This window comes from Podarcis filfolensis (assembly GCF_964270895.1).
Source record: "Podarcis filfolensis genome assembly, chromosome: 9".
In the NCBI taxonomy this organism is placed as follows: domain Eukaryota; kingdom Metazoa; phylum Chordata; class Lepidosauria; order Squamata; family Lacertidae; genus Podarcis; species Podarcis filfolensis.
The window spans coordinates 36711325-36729072 of record NC_139610.1 but is presented as its reverse complement, the minus strand read 5'-3'; the positions used below and the strand labels follow the sequence as shown (position 1 = coordinate 36729072).

Here is a 17748-nt window from a genome sequence, read left to right as displayed (position 1 = left end):
TATGAATCACTGCTCTGTTATAGGAAATGAATTCACGATTGCACATTTCTATAGCCAGATGAACATTTTCCTATTATGAAGTTGTTTGTTGTGAGTTTTCTTTTTTTGAGGAAAAGAGGAGAAAAACTCTCTCCTATGAAAGTTAGCTCATGTTTTTGGTTAGAAAAGACCTACAGTACTTAAATGAGATTATGCTTGTCTAATCACTTCCCAGTCAGTAATTTAAAATGAATCAATTTTAGCTGTATTGATAAAATGACTATTTTGGTCATAATAGCTTTGATCAAAGCACATGTTTCCCAACAGACACAGAAACGGGAACCTGGAGTAAAGAAGGAGAGACAGTCTGTTCTTTGAAACTTCCCCCACACACCCCTCTTTTTTCTGAGTTGGATGGCTCTGCTCAGACAGAGAGAGAGAGAGGTTGCAAAGGAGAATTAGAGACAGAAAGCAAGGAATGGAATGGAAAGGAAGCTTCTTCTAACCAGAAATAGAAACTGCTGAGGTTTTGTATGAAATCTGTGGGACAACACTAGCTCTTTATTTCTCTGAAGCAAGACAGAGATGCCATTTAGTTGCTTCTTCTTATTCTTAGCTATTGAAGTGAATGGTGAGTACACTTACTATTTTCTATGTTAACACTGATAGGTAGGAAACTCCAGCAACTGATGTTTTGTTAATTAGTCATTATGGTTTTCTTTTTTTAAAAAAAAAAAAAAAGAAAGGAAACCCTGCACAAAGATTGCCACAATTCTCTGATGGATATCTGGAATTTTGAGAGACCAACATTTCAGATGTATTAGAAATGCAAACGTTAGGTTTGTTCAGCAGCTGCTAGCACACCAGCATGCCAATACACACCGTCTTTTTAATGATCTGTAAGTGTATCTCAGCTCTGAATTCTAGAATCCCAGCACTGATCTCAAATACAGCTTCAGACTGGCTGCAGAGCTGCATTCAGAATTCGGTGCTGCTGCTAAGAATTATACCATGGTAGCTGTGGCTGATTTTGTATTTGACTCTTTGCTTTTTAGAAGTTTTTAGTTGTTCTAACATTCTGTTTCAGAGTAGTATGCATGTCCACTTGGTTGACGCTTACCACAGGATTTTTATTCCTGCCATGAGAAGTAATAGCAAATGGAGAAAACTGGCAAAGTTTTGATCATCAATCACTTCTGTGTGGCTTTGTTGACTTAAGATATGCTAGCAGGGAGGGTGCCTTGCAGGTCCTCTAAGGAATGTCTAGTTGTGGGATGGTTGTGCTGCATGATAATATTAGCTCTGGCTTATATTTGGCATAGCAAATAACTGGTAAATGTAACTGTGAATGCCTGTGGCTGAGATGGTATATATAAATTTTTTTAATATTCCGGCTTGTTTTGGACCAATATATTTTATTTCACTTTTCTTAAACTTTAGATAGATAGACTGATAGATCGATAGATATAGCTATAGTTGAAATACATATTTATGGGGAGGGAGAATACCTTTCTTAAACACCATTAAGGTTCTGTATAATGCAAAGTGCTCACTGGAAGGACAGATCCTGAAGCTCAGGCTCCAATACTTTGGCCACCTCATGAGAAGAGAAGACTCCCTGAAAAAGACCCTGATGTTGGGAAAGATGGAGGGCACAAGGAGAAGGGGACAACAGAAGATGAGATGGTTGGACAGTGTTCTTGAAGCTACTAACATGAGTTTGACCAAACTGTGGGAGGCAGTGGAAGACAGGAGTGCCTGGTGTGCTCTGGTCCATGGGGTCACGAAGAGTCAGACATGATTAAATGACTAAACAACAACAAAGCAACAATAATGCAAAAGCAACTTAGAAAGAACATTTTAATCAACTGAGTTGTCTCTTTAATCATATGCCTGTAGGTCCTTTGAAAATATTCAAGTGACCTATGCTGTCCATTTAGCTGCTTAGAGACATGGGTTGGATCCAAAGGCACAAGGTGCTTCTTCCATTATAGAAAGGCTTCCTCTGGTGAAGAAGAGAACCTCTGGAGCCAATCCAAAGCTTCTCCACAGACATCTAAACAATATTAGGCTCCCCTGTGGCAGTGAGGCTGCAGCCTTCCTCTCCCTTCAGTTGCCTCAGGTGTCAAATGCTGTGGGCTACAGGATCTTTGGCCAAGCTCTCTAGTTCTGCTGAGCTGGGTGTATCATACAGCCTGTCAGGCACCCCTTAAACTAGCCTGCTGTCCTCGGGCATGGTGGAAGATGCGGTCTTAGTGCCAGTGTTGAATTAAGATTATTCAGCCAGTCCCGGCAGCTTCTATACATGTAATATGAAGTGCAATGTTGTCCTTTGCCTCAGGCAGCAAAAAATTGGAAAGGATAGGGCGGTGATGGCAGGCACTGTGCCTGCTATGGCCATATACCTTAGGCCAAGTAATTGTAGATGGAGGAGATAAAGTTGGCAGAGCATTTTGCACACCAGAGTGTTGCTTAAGCGATGATGTTATGGATAACAGTAGTGCACCTTTTGGGTAGGTGAAAATGCACAATGGGGCATTGGTCCAATCTAAGGCATTCATCCATAATCCTAATCATGCTGCTAACACACCAGCTTCCATAGTCTGTGAGCAGCATGTATTAATGAGCACACTGTTGTCCTTGAGTTGCATGCTCTGTTGCACAGAAAACGTTGTTAGAGTGCAAACAGCAATATGGGAAGAAGGGGAACTAACATCAAACTGTAAGAAGAAGAAGGACTTAGGTTGTTTATTAGAAAAGCAAGCAGTTAGGCAGCTATTTGCTGTGGAATTTGAGTCTCTTGCTTCTCTTCATACATATCCACAATGACTAAGATATTAGAGAATGCCCTCTAATATTATGCAATAAAGCTGGGGGGCGGAGGGAAATAAAAGTTTTATCCTTCCCTTCAAAATAAGTTATTCCTGATTCATGTCAGACTATTATTATTATCATTTAATTATATTGATTTATATCTTGCCTTCTCCCCATACTGGGACTCAAGGCTGCTTACAGATAAAAGAGAGAAAGCTAAAAACATAGAAAAGATAGTCATTAAAGAGGAAGTCAACACTAATAGATTTAAACCAATATAAAATATGTTAAAAATACAGATAACAACAACAAAGCATCACAGTAGTAGCCCTTTCCTTTCAGTTCTTAAAAGCCTGCTGGAATAAAAAGGTTGTCACCTGCCAGCTGAAGATCAACAAGAAGGAAGCCAGTCTAACTTCCCTAGGAGTGGCATTCCAAAGTCTCTGTTCAATGTTTCCAAACTGCAATTCTTTTTAATTGCACTGTTTCAATTTTCCTCTTGGTCTTTCCATGTATACACCTTTCATTAGTTAATTAGTTAGTTAGTTAGTTAGTTACATTTCTATCATACTTCTTCCTCTTACCATCCCCCCCCCAACCCTATGAGGTAGGCTAGACTAAGAGGCAGTGACTGGTCCAAGGTTACCCAGTGGATTTCATGGCTGTGTGGGGATTCGAACCCTGGTCTCCCAGGTCCTAGTCCAACCACTACAGCATTGTGACTCCAGTATCAAAGCGATTCACATGCAAAGGTTTGCAGCTAACACTGAACATTTTTTTATAAGAGGATATTCTAAGTTATCTAAAGACAGCCCAATGAACATCAGATGATCACAGATTGTTGAGGGTTCGGCGCTGTGGGTTAAACCACAGAGCCTAGGACTTGCCGATCAGAAGGTCGGCAGTTCGAATCCCCGCGACGGGGTGAGCGCCCGTTGTTCGGTCCCTGCTCCTGTCAACCTAGCAGTTCGAAAGCACGTCAAAGTGCAAGTAGACAAATAGGTACCGCTCCGGCGGGAAGGTAAACGGCATTTCCGTGCGCTGCTCTGGTTCGCCAGAAGCGGCTTAGTCATGCTGGCCACATGACCCGGAAGCTGTCTGCGGACAAACGCCGGCTCCATCGGCCAATAAAGTGAGATGAGCACCGCAACCCCAGAGTTGGTCACGACTGGACCTAATGGTCAGGGGTCCCTTTACCTTTATATTTTTAACCTTTTTGGAGAAGTGATCTTGGGGTATGAGGTCCAAAACCTGTTTGCACTCTTTTCTGTGGCAGTTTGATTTCCATATTCTCTGTCTTATCCTTTGACAATTTCCAGCACTGTATTGTCTTAGATGACTCACCTAGCATATTTTAACTTTAGAAAATCTTGCTTTAGGTCCTAAAGCTCCAGAAATGTCATTGTTATTATAAATGAAGTGCCAGCATGATCAATGTCACATATAAAGCTGGTGGCTGAACAAAAAGTCTGTATCTAAAGTGACATTAGAAGAGGGAAAAGAAAACGTCACTTTTGCGTACGGAAATACACGGCAAGGGCTCTATTTCCTCAGGAAAGGCATTTTTAATAAGGCTGGGATGAATTCTCTCCCCTGTTTCTCAAAATTCTCTACAAAACAGGAGCCAGTTTTCTGCTGCTTCTGTAGAGGAGGTGGAGAAATTTCTCTTTAAAAATCAGGTGTCAGTTACTGCTTAGTTTACTAGGCCTCACCAGGAAGTGCAGTGCAAACAATGGGAAGCTGTGGAGAGTATGGTGCCCTGCCTGGAATGCCTTGTGATGCAACAAAACATTGTATAAAAGATGCTATGCTAATGTTTTCCAGTTCTGTTTATGAGCAACATTTTGTTTAAAAGTGTGCCAAAAGGGAAGGAGCAAAGCCATTCCCGACTGATTGTGAAAACGCAAGAGTTATGTTCCAGATCTTTATTTCAGGAGTCAAAGTCTCATTTCTGTGCTTTCACCCAGAACTGTATCTCTGGAATGAATCAAAAACAGTGAATACTAAATATGTGAATAAACACAAATGACCACCCAAATATAGGAAGGACACAAGCTGTTATAAGAGTATTCCTCTAAAAGTGTATAGTTTGAACATAGCTAGCTGAATGAACACTTTTTGTTCACTCGGCACTGGCTGTGAACTCTCTCCATGTGGTAGAAGAGGAGACAGGAATGCTAACAAGATTTTCTGCAACCAACATATTGCGCAGGGATGGAGACCTCTGCCCCACTCGCAAATGAAGACACAAAGTTGTGTATGCTTTGTGTCATATCTATATTTGTATCCTCTTTTGCACATGGGGGGAGGGCCTAAGAGTAAATCAGAGGCCACACATGAGTAATAAGATGTCCAACAGACAGCATGTCAACAAGTGAAGCTCTTCTCATCATTGTATTTTAGTACTGCCCCCGGAAATGCTCAACCTGCTGAATTTCTCTCTGCCCACACAGCTGTCATAAACATGAACCCTGCCGTTCTCCAAAGCTAAGCCTACACCAGGCAAAGAATTCAAGTTACATGAGTTGCAAATCAGTTGGATCTTTCATCAATGGATCTTAAGCCGACAAAACTATGTTCAGCCTAAGATTAGACATGGTATTTCAAGAGGGGTGGTGGTAATCAAGAGAGATTTAAGAGCCACAGAAGGAAGGTTCAGGTGCCCATGCTTGGATAAATGCAAGATTAAATTGTGAAAAAGCAAGCAGTATATTTTAAGAGCATTTGTTGGTTTTTTATTATGTGTACTTAAATGTTTATTAAGTAAATATTTATTATTAAATAAACATTTTTAGAAAGCGCCAAAAATAGTACTGTGAAGGCACTGGCCTGATGTTGATAGTCAAGGAGTCCCAAAGTAAGAGTGCCTAAAAAGAAGAAACAAAAGACTACTTTGCTGTGCATGCACCATAAATGTGAAAAATTAAAGGATTGCTCATGTAATGTTGCAAGTTCCCTTGCACAATGAGACCCAATATGTGCATATCAAGGCTGTTTTCAGAAGCGATATGAAGAGCGCGTGCCATGATTGCATCTCTTCTGTGTGTCATTCATGTGATCAGGGAGAACAGCAACAGAAGCTGCTGGCAGTTATGTGGGATGTGCGCAGAACTTTTTGCTCTTTAGCTTGAAGAACCTGATTTTCCTTCCTTTGACCAGCATTTGATTTTGTAGGGACTAGGAAATCAGCTCCTGAACCTGCACCAAGAATGCAGATCTGTTCTAAGCTAGTAAAATCAATTTGGTTTCTCAACTGGAAACTGAGGAAGTTCATGAAGGAACAATGTGTTCAGTTGTGACCCCATGTGAATCAGAGTTTCATGCATTACTGAAGCCACTTTGGGTGTAATCACAGGGGAATGGAAAGTCTGCATTTGTTCTAGAGTGTTCTGAAGAGCTATTGCAAAAACAGGCATGCACGTTTTGTTTGTGTGTATATATTATACAAAAACTAACAAAAAATATCCATAATAACATTCCAAACTCTATAAATTCAGTTGTGCACTCACATTTGCAACAAATAGCATGAGCTTTAGCACATTTACTCTTAGAAGAAGGTTCCAGGGATTAAGTTAAACTTACTTTTATATAAATGTTTGCAAGAGTGCAGGCTGAGGATCACTACAAATATTGCTTGAGAAATTAAAAGAACTGATGCAAAATTGTAAGTAACCCAAGCTGTAACACTCTTAATTCAATGTGTTTGAACAGTTCAACAATGTAACCTAAACACTGAAAACCTTTCAGTAAAGCCTAGCCTCTTTCTGGTGTTTATTTTTTAATAGCTCTTCATGCTGCTTCAGGATCTCAAGATTTTGGATTTGGAATTGCATGTCCTCTTGGCTATTTCCCTTGTGGGAATATCACGAAATGTTTGCCTCAGCCCCTTCACTGCAATGGGATAGATGACTGTGGGAATCACGCAGATGAAGAGAACTGTGGTAAGTTGACAGTTTTTCCACAGTGGCTCTCAGTGTGAGTTAACAAAGCCTTTGGTACTACATCACAATTCTTGTTTTCTCAGTAACTATTCTGACAAAAAAACTTGGTATTGGGTTGGGTTGTTTTTTTAAATAACTAAGTATTTTTTTAAGCATTCTCTTAGCATCGGTCTGGTATAAGCTGCTTGGTTAGCAGGACTCTAAAATCACCTCATGTTCTAAGAAGAAATGATTTTGTATATATTGAATCTTTCCTAAAAATCTATCCATCTAGACAATATTTTCCCCCACCTTTTCCACTAAGTGGTGTGCAAAGAATACAACACAACGAAAATGAAAATAAGTTAAAACTATAAATTCAGAATTCAGTTAAATGCCTGCCGGAATGATGGTGATGGTGATGAGGATGATGTCTTCAGTATGTGCTGGAAGTTCAACAGAGAGAAGGCCTATCAGACCTCAACTAGAAGGAATTTCATAAAATTGGGCCCATAATACTGATCACACAACACTGATCTATGGTGGATACAAGCGATGCATCTGAGCCATGGGGGACCACAAACATTGACTCCACTGAAGACTCAGTGATGAGGCAGAGCTATAAGGGATCAGGAGGCCCTTGAGGAATCCTGCACCCAAGTTGTTAAGGGCCTTGTAAATTTATACACGAACCTTGAACCTGGCCCAGTAATGTATGGGCAGCCATGGTGCAAGCTTTTGAGCATGGAGCTATATAATGGGATTATGATACAGAAAAGATGGGAATTCACTAATGTCAATGTAATAGGACATATGTCAAGGAATTGGAACAATAATCCCATTTTTTTCTACCGTAGGAACTACCTATAGATGTATGTTAGTATATATGTAAAGCACACTATTCTGTGTGCTCAAGTGATGATTAAACAGTGGATAGATATCATTTGCTAATGAAAATCACATTAAGGCTGGAATCCTAAACATCATGGGCCTTGTTGAACGTTGCAGGACTTCCAAGCAAACATGCCAAATTACTTGGTAAACTGAATTGACTTCACTACTACTAATGCCTGAATCAGTGCAAGACCATAACCATAGTGGGGAAACAACCAGGATTTTTTTAGGGTGAGGGTTGCTTTAAATATATGGTGTGTAAGCAGCCTTGGAGGGAAAAATAGTGGTCCAAAATGGCCCCGGTTGTGGTGATTAGAGACATGGCTTCTATCCCATCTTTTATTGTAATTCTTCAAAATTGCTTCTTGGCAGAGAACAAGCTGTTTCTGGCAAAGTGCACACTCTCCCCTTTGAATAATTGTGTCATAGAAGAGGAACATGGTTAGAACAAGAAGGAGAGAAATACAAATGGTTTTCCCTAGGGCAGTGTGTCCAGACTTTTAATTGAGCAGAAAGATTTGTGTCTAATAAGTAGCAAATCCATAGCTGAATAATTATATCTTTTTTACAAGTTAGGTTGTTTTTGACAGTGACAACACCCTAAAGGGCCTTCCTGCCCTCTAGTAGTAGCTGGAAAGGAGGCGCAGTGCAAATGGGGGAAATGGAGGGGAGCATCATCAATGGCATATCATTTGCGAACTAAAAAAGCAGCAGTAAATACCAATCACATTCACCGGATTCCAGACATGGGACAAACAAATGAACACAAGCAATTTCCATTGGAATTCTCTGAGACATGTTTAGAAATAGTAAATGATGATGATGATATTTCTACTGTGTAACTTCTATTAGGTGATAACAGTGGATGGTCTCAGCAGCTGGATGCAATTTATGATAAAAAGGCTTTTCAATATTCTTTGGACTTGGAAACAGATGAATGCTGTAAGTAGGAAGAGAAATAAATTGTTTACTTGTAGAATTTGAAGGGAAAGCATACCACAGATCTGGTGACTGTGGAACCAAGTTTCAGTGGGCATGTGGACATTTCAGTTCTGTTTTAGAAAGACACTGGGACACAAAGCTTTAAAACAATATACCGTAACTTAAAATTGCTTTAAATCACATTGATCAAGTGAAAGATGGAATGTGTGTCCTCAACAATCCTGAATTAAGCCAGGATTGTGACGTAATAATAAATCATGGTTAATGCAAGCCACAGTTCATAAATGATTTCAAACCATGGTTTCAAATTCTAGATTGTTGGCCACAAACCAAATCAAACATATGAACTACAATAAGCTAAACAAACCACAGTCTAAGTATTACATGTGGTAATTTTGAAGTTTACAGCATGGTGCAAATGTTTATTTGAAAACACTTCTGACAGGTAGAAGAAAAGCTTTCTGACCTTCCATTCCCCTATCCCGTGTGTCTGAGCACTACACTGCTGATTTCCACAGGCCTTGCAGAGTGAAGAAAGAAGCATGCCTCAAGTTTTATGCTTATTGCAGCAATGTTTTCAGTGAAAATTGCCCGACATGTTTTAACGAAAGGTCTTCTTTGGGGTGAAAAGGTCTTCAGGTGTCTTATTCTGCTTCATTCATTGAGGCAACTTATTTACAGGTCAATGCACATTTAGCAATATTTACGTAACAAATTATTGCTTTTAAGCACTGGCTTGCCTCTTCCTTTGCCCTTCCACTTTTCTAGCTGTGTGTCTACATTTGCACCTAACTATAACCCTTTTCAAAAGTTTAAAGAACCGTTTCCTGTCATCTTCAGAATATGTGAAAATAGAAAGCTGCAATATACTAAGTCAGACAATTAGTCCATCTAGTTCAGCATTGTCTACACTGAGTGACAGTAACTCTTCAATATTTGAGACAACTTCCTGTCAGGAAATGCCAGGAATTGGACCTGGACCTTTTTGTATGCAAAACATGTGATCTCCCACTGAGCCGCATCCCTTCCTAACTTGTGAATGGGGAGCAGAATCCTGTCAACAGCCCTCACCTTGTCCTCCATGCAATCCATGTCATTGTAGCCCATTGGCTACAATGGATGAAGTATGAATTAATTGTCCTAAGCCAGTGCTTGAGAACTAGTGGTCCTCCAGATATTGTTTGCCTATAACACATCATCATTGATGGCTGTGTTCTAGATGGGGCTGCTGAGAGTTGTGGAGTTCAACATCCTCTGGAGGATCACATATTCCTCACCCCTATATTAATCAATGAGTTGATTTTACCACCTCTCTTTTCTCTCCCCATCATCATGCCAACATCTGCCTCATCTATGGCATTGTCTTTATCCAGTGGTTGGTTCTGTGCCAATAGAATGTTTGTGCCGTGGTTTAGAGCTTGACTGCGATGGTGCTGGTTTGCTCGTCATTCCTTCAGTCTCTTCTAATGTAACTTTGATGTAAGTAAAAATAAATAGCCGTAAATTATGGGTATAGCCTTGGATCTCTGTTCAGCAGGTAGTAAAAGTTATCAAGGCTAGGTTACAACTGGTATGTAACCCACAAGGTGTTACTGGCAAAGCATGCAAAGATGCTCCTAAGCCTGTTTCTGAGAACCAGCTTGAAAGTGGATGTGAACAGAAAGTCTAGGATGCTGCTATCACCCTCAGATGAGATTCTTATTTAGTGAACACACTGTACCATTTTGGAAAAGGGCAAAAAAGGAATAATAAACATCAATGCCCTCTAGTGAGCAACAGGAATTTTTTTTTTAAACATGATTTTTTTTTTTTATGCTGGCACATGACTGCAAGACCAATCTCTGATCATTTGCCATACTGGCTGTAGGCTTATGAGAGTTGATGTTCAACAACATCTGGAAAGCTGGGTTACCCAGCTCTGTTACATGCATCAAAAATACATTTTGTAAGGACTCTTACAATAATGAAGGAATTCAGAGAGCAGGGGAGAAATAAAAGTTGCTCAAGTATTGCCCTAGGGATAACCTCATCCTACCTAAAACAAATGGAAGTACCCCTTTTAGCACATTGTTAAACTGTGGAATTTGATGCTACACAATGTGCTGATGGCTACCAACTTACATGGTTTTAAAAGCTTGGCAAGTAAGGATATAAGTGCTACTATACTTGAATAATTATTGCTGGGCAATAACCATGGGAAAGTGCTATTGTGCTGCTGAAGGGCTTCCCATAGGCACCCTCTTGGCAACTGCGAGAAAGAGGATATTGGACCAGTTGAGGTTTGGGGTCTGATCAAGTAAGGCTCTTATTATGTGCCTCTGTTCTTAATTATAGCTTTATTATTAGGGTTGAAATTTCTGGACCCATTTTTAAAGTTGAGGATGCTTATGAATTTGTGAATAAAGTTTGTTTGAAAATGGTCATCTTCGCTGCACAGGATGCTTAAACTGAAGGACAGACAAATTATCTAATTTAAGGGCCATAGCACCACTACATTAAGAATCAACCTGAGCTTTCTAAATTGAGGCTTATTCTGTGCGTGTGCAAGTTTTCAGCCCACAGTTGTCTGTGACTTGATATGTCCTTTTTGCAAAGAACCGATTTAAATTTTTTATGCTCATTAGGTTGCTTAGTGAAAGGTGTGCTGAAGATCTGTTCCAATCATGGAAGAGTAATTGTCTCATATGGCACAATTAAGAGACACCATAGGAAAATCCCTTGCTGAGTTCTGTGACTAAAGTATTTCCTGTATTGTGAGGACCTCTAGGGTTTATATTGTTAAGTGCAGAGAAACTTAGAAAAGACTCTTTTTCATGAGTCTGTGTGGCGAATGCCCCTAAAAGGTTAACTGAAGATCTTCACAATTAACTATGCTTATGTTATGAACTAACTGAAGAAAGTTATTAAGAACGTAAGACGATCCCTACTGGGTCAAGCCAAAGATCTAGTCCAGGATCTGTACTCTTCGTGGCCAGTCATATAATTATAGGAAGCAAGACTGCTTTGCTCACTTGCAATTCTCAGCAGCCATCCAGAGACATTTTGCCCCTAAAATGGGACATAGTACATAGCCACTTCAGCTAGTAGCCACTAATAGCTTGATGAATTCATCTAAAACTGCAGTTGTTGAAAAAACAGGCTGTTAGCAAATAATGCTCATGCACATACATACATTTATTTACATATTGATTGATTTATTCTGATCACTTGTCTCCCATCCTTTAGTGTTTCCACTAACAAGGTGGCTTACACTAATACTGAGCAAGCAATAAAATCAACCTACATGGAATAATTTCATTTGTGGAAATGTTTGTCAACTGTATAACCTGGTATCAATAAAATGTGCATGTACTGTGTAGTGGTTTGATGTATGCTGTGAGTCATTCATCTTTTGTCTGTTTGTTGTTGTGTTACAGGTCCCTAAAAGGGAATCAGCTGAGAAAGCTTATCGCCAATGTTTTCAAAAAATATCCGGATCTTCAATACCTGTAAGACAACATTTTAACTTCAAATTACCAACCTATTGCAACATAATGGTTTTGTGATGTAGTGACCAAGGATGAGTTCACACCTTACATTTATTATGGGAAGTGTTAGTTGGAACTATGCTTTGATCACTTGACTGCCTGACATGCTACTGTCATGGATCTGCTGGCTGTACGATTAACTGACATTGGGAGGCAAGTTGAGAGATGATAGTTGTATCAAGTGTTAGAATGAACTCAGCCTGAAGCTACAATCCTAGCCACATTTACTTGGGAGCATGCCCCATAGCATAATCTCTGAGATGACCTATATATGATTGCAAACACAAGGTTATGCTTCTAATTAAGTCATGTACATGTAAACTGTTGAAACTGGTGGAGTATACTCACAGGTATGTTTTCAAGATCCGGAGTAGAAAGGCTCCTATATGAACTACAAGCTCTAATATGAACATATTTATGTTATTCATTTAAGCTGTTCATTCAAGCCTAACCAATTGTTTTATTAATATTTGAGTCTAACCAATGGATGGCCAAAAATAACCACTCAGATTCTTACTGGCAGTAAACTTATCCTAAAGTCGATCTTACTGTCCATCATATTCTAAAGAAGTACAGTTTAGAACAGAGCATTACGACAAAGAACCAAAAGTAAACTTAGCAAAACAGTATGAGATTCTACATATGGGTAGGTATTCTTTGTCCTTTAAATAAATTTTCATTTAATCATGATTAATTTGTTTTTTAAATGTGATCATTTATGAAATAATCTTGTACTGATTGAAATTTAGTTTTTTGGACAGAAAGAGAACAAGCATGTTGATTTTACTTTCCTTTTACAATATTTCTTCAAATGCCATATAGTTTAACCATTCTTGTATCTTGCACCCTCTTCTGGTCACACATTTAAGGACAGTTATGCCTGTAAATTCTGTAGGAAAATATAGTACTGTCATTAAAGGAGGCAAATAGTGGAAATGCTTTGGTCATCTGCTCAGTTCTCTCTTGAAAGCCACAGTCAAGCTTCCCATATTTTAATTATAGAATGGATACATTTTTAACATAAAAATATTAAAATGTTGAGGTCCCTGAGAAGTTGGACTAAATTATTATTATTAACATTTTATTGGTGGCCACCTATGTCATTCAGGCTCTGTAAATATTTTTTTTAATGACCTTCTATTGTCATTATCTTCACAGGTACCTTCAAAATAATAATATAAGTTTCGTGTCAGGACATGCTTTCAGAGGACTCTACAATCTGACAAAGCTGTAAGTGCTTCCCCTGCAGTTCTACAATATATTCAATATATTCCCACATTAATAATTGTAATGATGACTTCAGTAGGTTCGTTGTCACATACATAAACAAAAAGTGTCATCCGTCATCCCAGTAAGAGTCTCCAAAATTGCCCAACTAATCGACAACCAGAAGCTGTTAATGGAAAACCCAGGGTGTACTGCTGCAGACAAATAAGTTTACAAACTCAGTGTGATATATGCCTAAATCTGACTGGTAGGGCAGATCCGAAACTCCCCACCTCACCCCTGCAGGCCATTTTGACTAGTAGGCAGGACAGTCAACCACCTGATGTTACCTGGTGTCACATGAGTCAACATCAATGGAAGAATTGGCTTCTCACTTAATATGTGATCCTGATATTTCCATTGCTTGCAGTCAAGCAATGCCAGCAAAGGAAGAATTGGGAGTGCACTCTTGTGTGCTCCTGATTCTTCTTTTCCAACTGTAGGTCAAGGCTCTACAATGTTAGGCAGGGATGTAGGAAACCCAGTTGGAATTCCCACTCAACTACGTACTTAACTGTTATGGCGCTTTTCCACACACAAAAATCATGCTCAAAGTGGCCATTCTGAAAGGCCCTAGGGTTTCAAACACCACTCTGAACAATTCAATAGGATAGGAAACAAATGAATGGATGAAAAAACAAACGTTGCTCAATGACCTTCTATTATGTTTTATTGGTCTTGTTTCAGATATCTGAGTCACAACAAGATAACCTTTTTGAAACCCCACGTCTTTGAAGATCTACATAAACTTGAATGGCTGTATGTACTGCCTTTGTATCTCATTAAGGCTACAATCCTGAACATACTTACTGGGGAATAAGGTCCATTGGATTCAATGGGCCTATAAATGATAAAGCGAGAAGAGGTGCTGTTTTAAGGATTAAATCCTATATAACAATATGGAGCATATCTGACTAGACAGACATGCATAAGATTGTCCTATATACAATGCACATCACAACCTATTCACTATCTCTTGGCAAACACTTCGCCAAGAGAATGAGAAGAATCTCAGCTTTGCAGGGGAAAAAACTGGGCTGCTTTTTTCCTAAGGGAAAACTACTTTTTGGAGAGAACTTTGCACCTCATGAAATGGAGGGGAAAGGAAAAATCATTAAGATTTGCTGTTAAATCCAAACAAGGATTGTTGCAATTTATCTATTTGCTTTTCTGGAAGTATCCTCAGTGGGAGAAATGTTCACTCACATTTTTATTCCTTTAAGAAACAGATCTAAATCAGTCTGTTTGGAAGATTTTTGACAGGGTCATCTCGCTTTCCCATTCCTGATTTTAGCTTGGACAGACATCTGTAACTAGACATCTTAACACTGTTACCGCATTTTAAAAAACAGAACAGTTTCATTGTTACTGGTAGTTGTGATTTAAAAGCAAACAATGCTGAGCAGAGAGCATTAGTGACATAGCTGTCAGTATTCTGAAGAATTAACTGCATGACAACTTTTTCTACTGCACCTTTTCAAAGGAAGTATTGTCTTATGGGATCTGTGACATACAGCAGCTTCAAAATAATGTTCTGTGAAGTGTCAAAGTGCTCATCAAGCACTGCAGAAGCTGACAAGAAAATTGTTCATTTAAGTTCCTTTCCCACCCACCCCCAAACCTATTTTTAATCTCTCGGGGGGGGGGGTAGTTTCTGTCATCATTTTGAGATAAAAACACACTTACCTAGAAGTGAAAGCCACCAAATTCAGCAGGACTTACTCTTGGGTAGACATGCATAGGATTGTGCCGGGGATCACGTTTTAATTGGATTTTTAAAAGTTTTACTCATACGGCTATTTCCAGCAAGCTTTTTCTCCTGAAATACAGTGGTTTCAGAAAAATTGTCTCTTAAATCATAGTCACCTGTCAGGGAACTGTCATCTGAGACGAAGGAGGTGAAAGGGCTCATGGAGGGTGAGAGAGACCACTCAGCGGAGGAGGGGACCAGCAGGGGGAGAAGTGGAGTTACAAGGGAAAGTGAGTCGGAGGGAGGGCTCAGAGATACTTCAAGCGAGAACAGTGGAGAGGTTTCAGGACCTCCCGTAGGGACACCCACTCCTCGGCGGAAACTGTCACGCCGAGAGTCCAGAAGACGCGTTTCCGTTACGGAGCTTTTATGCTGGAAGAAGTTCCGTAAACGCCCACTGTCCGATTCAACGAGCGATTGATGGAGCCATGCTTAAGGAGCTCCATCACAGACAGAGGTTTGGGAACTTAGCCAAACTCTGAGGGATCAGGATTTTACGCACAAGCAGCTCACCATCCCATCACAGCAATCGGACAGACCCTGAAAGCAGCTTGTGCAGAGAGGCATCATGAGCAACCCAGCCGGAGCCGGAGGAGCAGCAGGAGCTGGAGAAGGTCCAACTCTGGAAGAAAGGTACAGAGTTTTGGAACTCCAGCTAGCAATGCAAACGGCGAGGCTAGAAGAAAGGAGGGCGCAGGATGCAGAAAAGGCAAAAGGCGCTACACTAGCAAGAAAGATGCCAGGAATGGTGCAGAAGTTTGGGGGGGACCCCAGGAACTACCAAGCCTTTAGGACAGAGATGCAGTATGCTCGAACTGCAGTTTAACGACTTTCCCGATGAGGCATCGCGAGTGGCGTTTGTGATTGGCCATCTCGAAGGAGGGGCGAGAGACTGGGTCCGGCCCCTGATGGCAGGGAATAGTGACATGCTGAAGGACGCGAGGAAGTTTTTTCGCGCCATGGATTTGATGTTTTCCAGCGAGATTGAACAGGGACGGGTGCGCAGACAATTGATGGCTTGCAAACAGGGGAGCCGATCGGTTCGTGAGTACTGGACTGAGTTTACAATGTTGATACATAAATTGGGGTGGGACCTATCGGCGGAACCCATTCAAATGCTCTTTGAAGAGGGGCTTTCTTCGGCGGTGAAAGACGAACTTTCCCGGGCGCCCAGGGCGGAGTCTATGGACCAGCTGACCAAATCAGCGCTGACCATTGGAGCGCGCCAGGAGGCAAGAGCCTTGGAGAAGCGGGAGGGGAAAGGAGAGCGTTGGAGGGATTTCCGCATTCCAGAGATTCCAGAACCAAGTTTCCCGCCCGGAGAGCCAATGGAAGTTGGAACAGCGCGCACGCGCGCAGTTTCAAATCCCAGTGAAGGGAGGAAGAAGGAGGGAAAGAGCGCCAAGAAATGTTACCTCTGCCAGCAGCCAGGTCACTTTGCCAGAGTTTGCCCGCAAAGAAAGGAATGGCAAGGGATGGCGGGAGCTGTTGGGGGGAAGGAGGAGGAAGTCCAGGAGCCAGTAAAAGCCAACGCCTGTCTGCCACTGTCAGGGCACTGCAGACAGGCCAAGGAGCAGTAAAAGTGCCCACTCCGGAACCTCCAAGACCAGCCCTAGTAATAGAGGTGCTGCTAGAGCTGGCAAACGGATACCCACTAAAGACCAAGGCGCTGTTGGACTCAGGCAGCTCCTGTAATTTTATGAGCAAGGAGTTTGCAGCTGAACACCAGATACAGACACTCCCTTTAAGCAACCCCCTGCAGGTCACCACGATCGATGGGAGGGAGCTGTTGGGGGGAGAAGTTAACCTACAGACCGTCCCAATGGTTATGAGGGTGGCAAGGCACACTGAAAGGATAGCGTTCAATGTAGCCACCCTGGGAGGGGCGCCAGTCATTTTGGGAATGAGCTGGCTAGCGTTGCATGACCCGCTAGTGGGCTGGCATCAGAGAGTGGTCTCCTTTGGGTCAGCACATTGCCTGGAACACTGCAAAGAGGGAAAGGTGCCAGAAGGGGCAAAAGCCTCCCTAGCAGGGATGGAAGTGGCGGACAAAGGGAAGGTGCCCAAACAATACGCTGACCTGAGCAAGGTCTTCAGCGAAAGGGAAGCAGATAAACTACCACCGCATAGAGACTTTGACTGCCAAATTAACCTGGTCCCTGGGGCCCAGCTCCCCGTGGGCAAGCTGTACGCCATGTCAGACAGGGAAATGCAGGAGTTGAGGGAGTTTATTGACAAAAACCTGAAGAGAGGTTTCATCAGAGAGTCCAGAGCGGTGGGGGGCAGCCCAGTGTTTTTTGTGGACAAAAAAAACACGGATAAACCGAGATTGGTCGTGGACTACCGGCGGCTAAATGCCGTGTCAGAACCAGTGACTTTCCCCATGCCCAGGATTGATGACATTTTGACCAGGGTGAGGAAGGGAAAGATATTCACGAAACTGGACCTGAGAGGAGCGTACAACCTGATACGAATAAAGAAGGGGGATGAATGGAAGACAACGATGTTCACCCCCCTAGGGGCTTTCGAATATCTCGTTATGCCCTTTGGATTACAAGCAGGCTCCGCCTGTTTTCAATCGCTCATGAACCATGTACTGGGACCTTTGCTCTACAAGAATTGCGTGGCCTTCCTCGATGACGTGCTGATATATTCA

The 17748-nt window shown here is 41.4% G+C and overlaps 1 protein-coding gene across 1 annotated transcript in view; it reads left to right on the top strand.

Annotated features, from left to right (window-relative positions):
- The first annotated feature begins 348 nt into the window (after window positions 1–348).
- Window positions 349–17748, top strand: part of RXFP1 (relaxin family peptide receptor 1) — a 30188-nt gene continuing 12788 nt past the window's right edge. The window contains exons 1-7 of the mRNA XM_083572109.1: window positions 349–610; window positions 6579–6734; window positions 8460–8549; window positions 9923–10028; window positions 11966–12037; window positions 13235–13306; window positions 14030–14101. Coding sequence (XP_083428235.1) covers window positions 565–610; window positions 6579–6734; window positions 8460–8549; window positions 9923–10028; window positions 11966–12037; window positions 13235–13306; window positions 14030–14101 — 614 coding nt within the window. The 5' untranslated portion in view covers window positions 349–564. The remainder of the gene's footprint in view (window positions 611–6578; window positions 6735–8459; window positions 8550–9922; window positions 10029–11965; window positions 12038–13234; window positions 13307–14029; window positions 14102–17748) is intronic.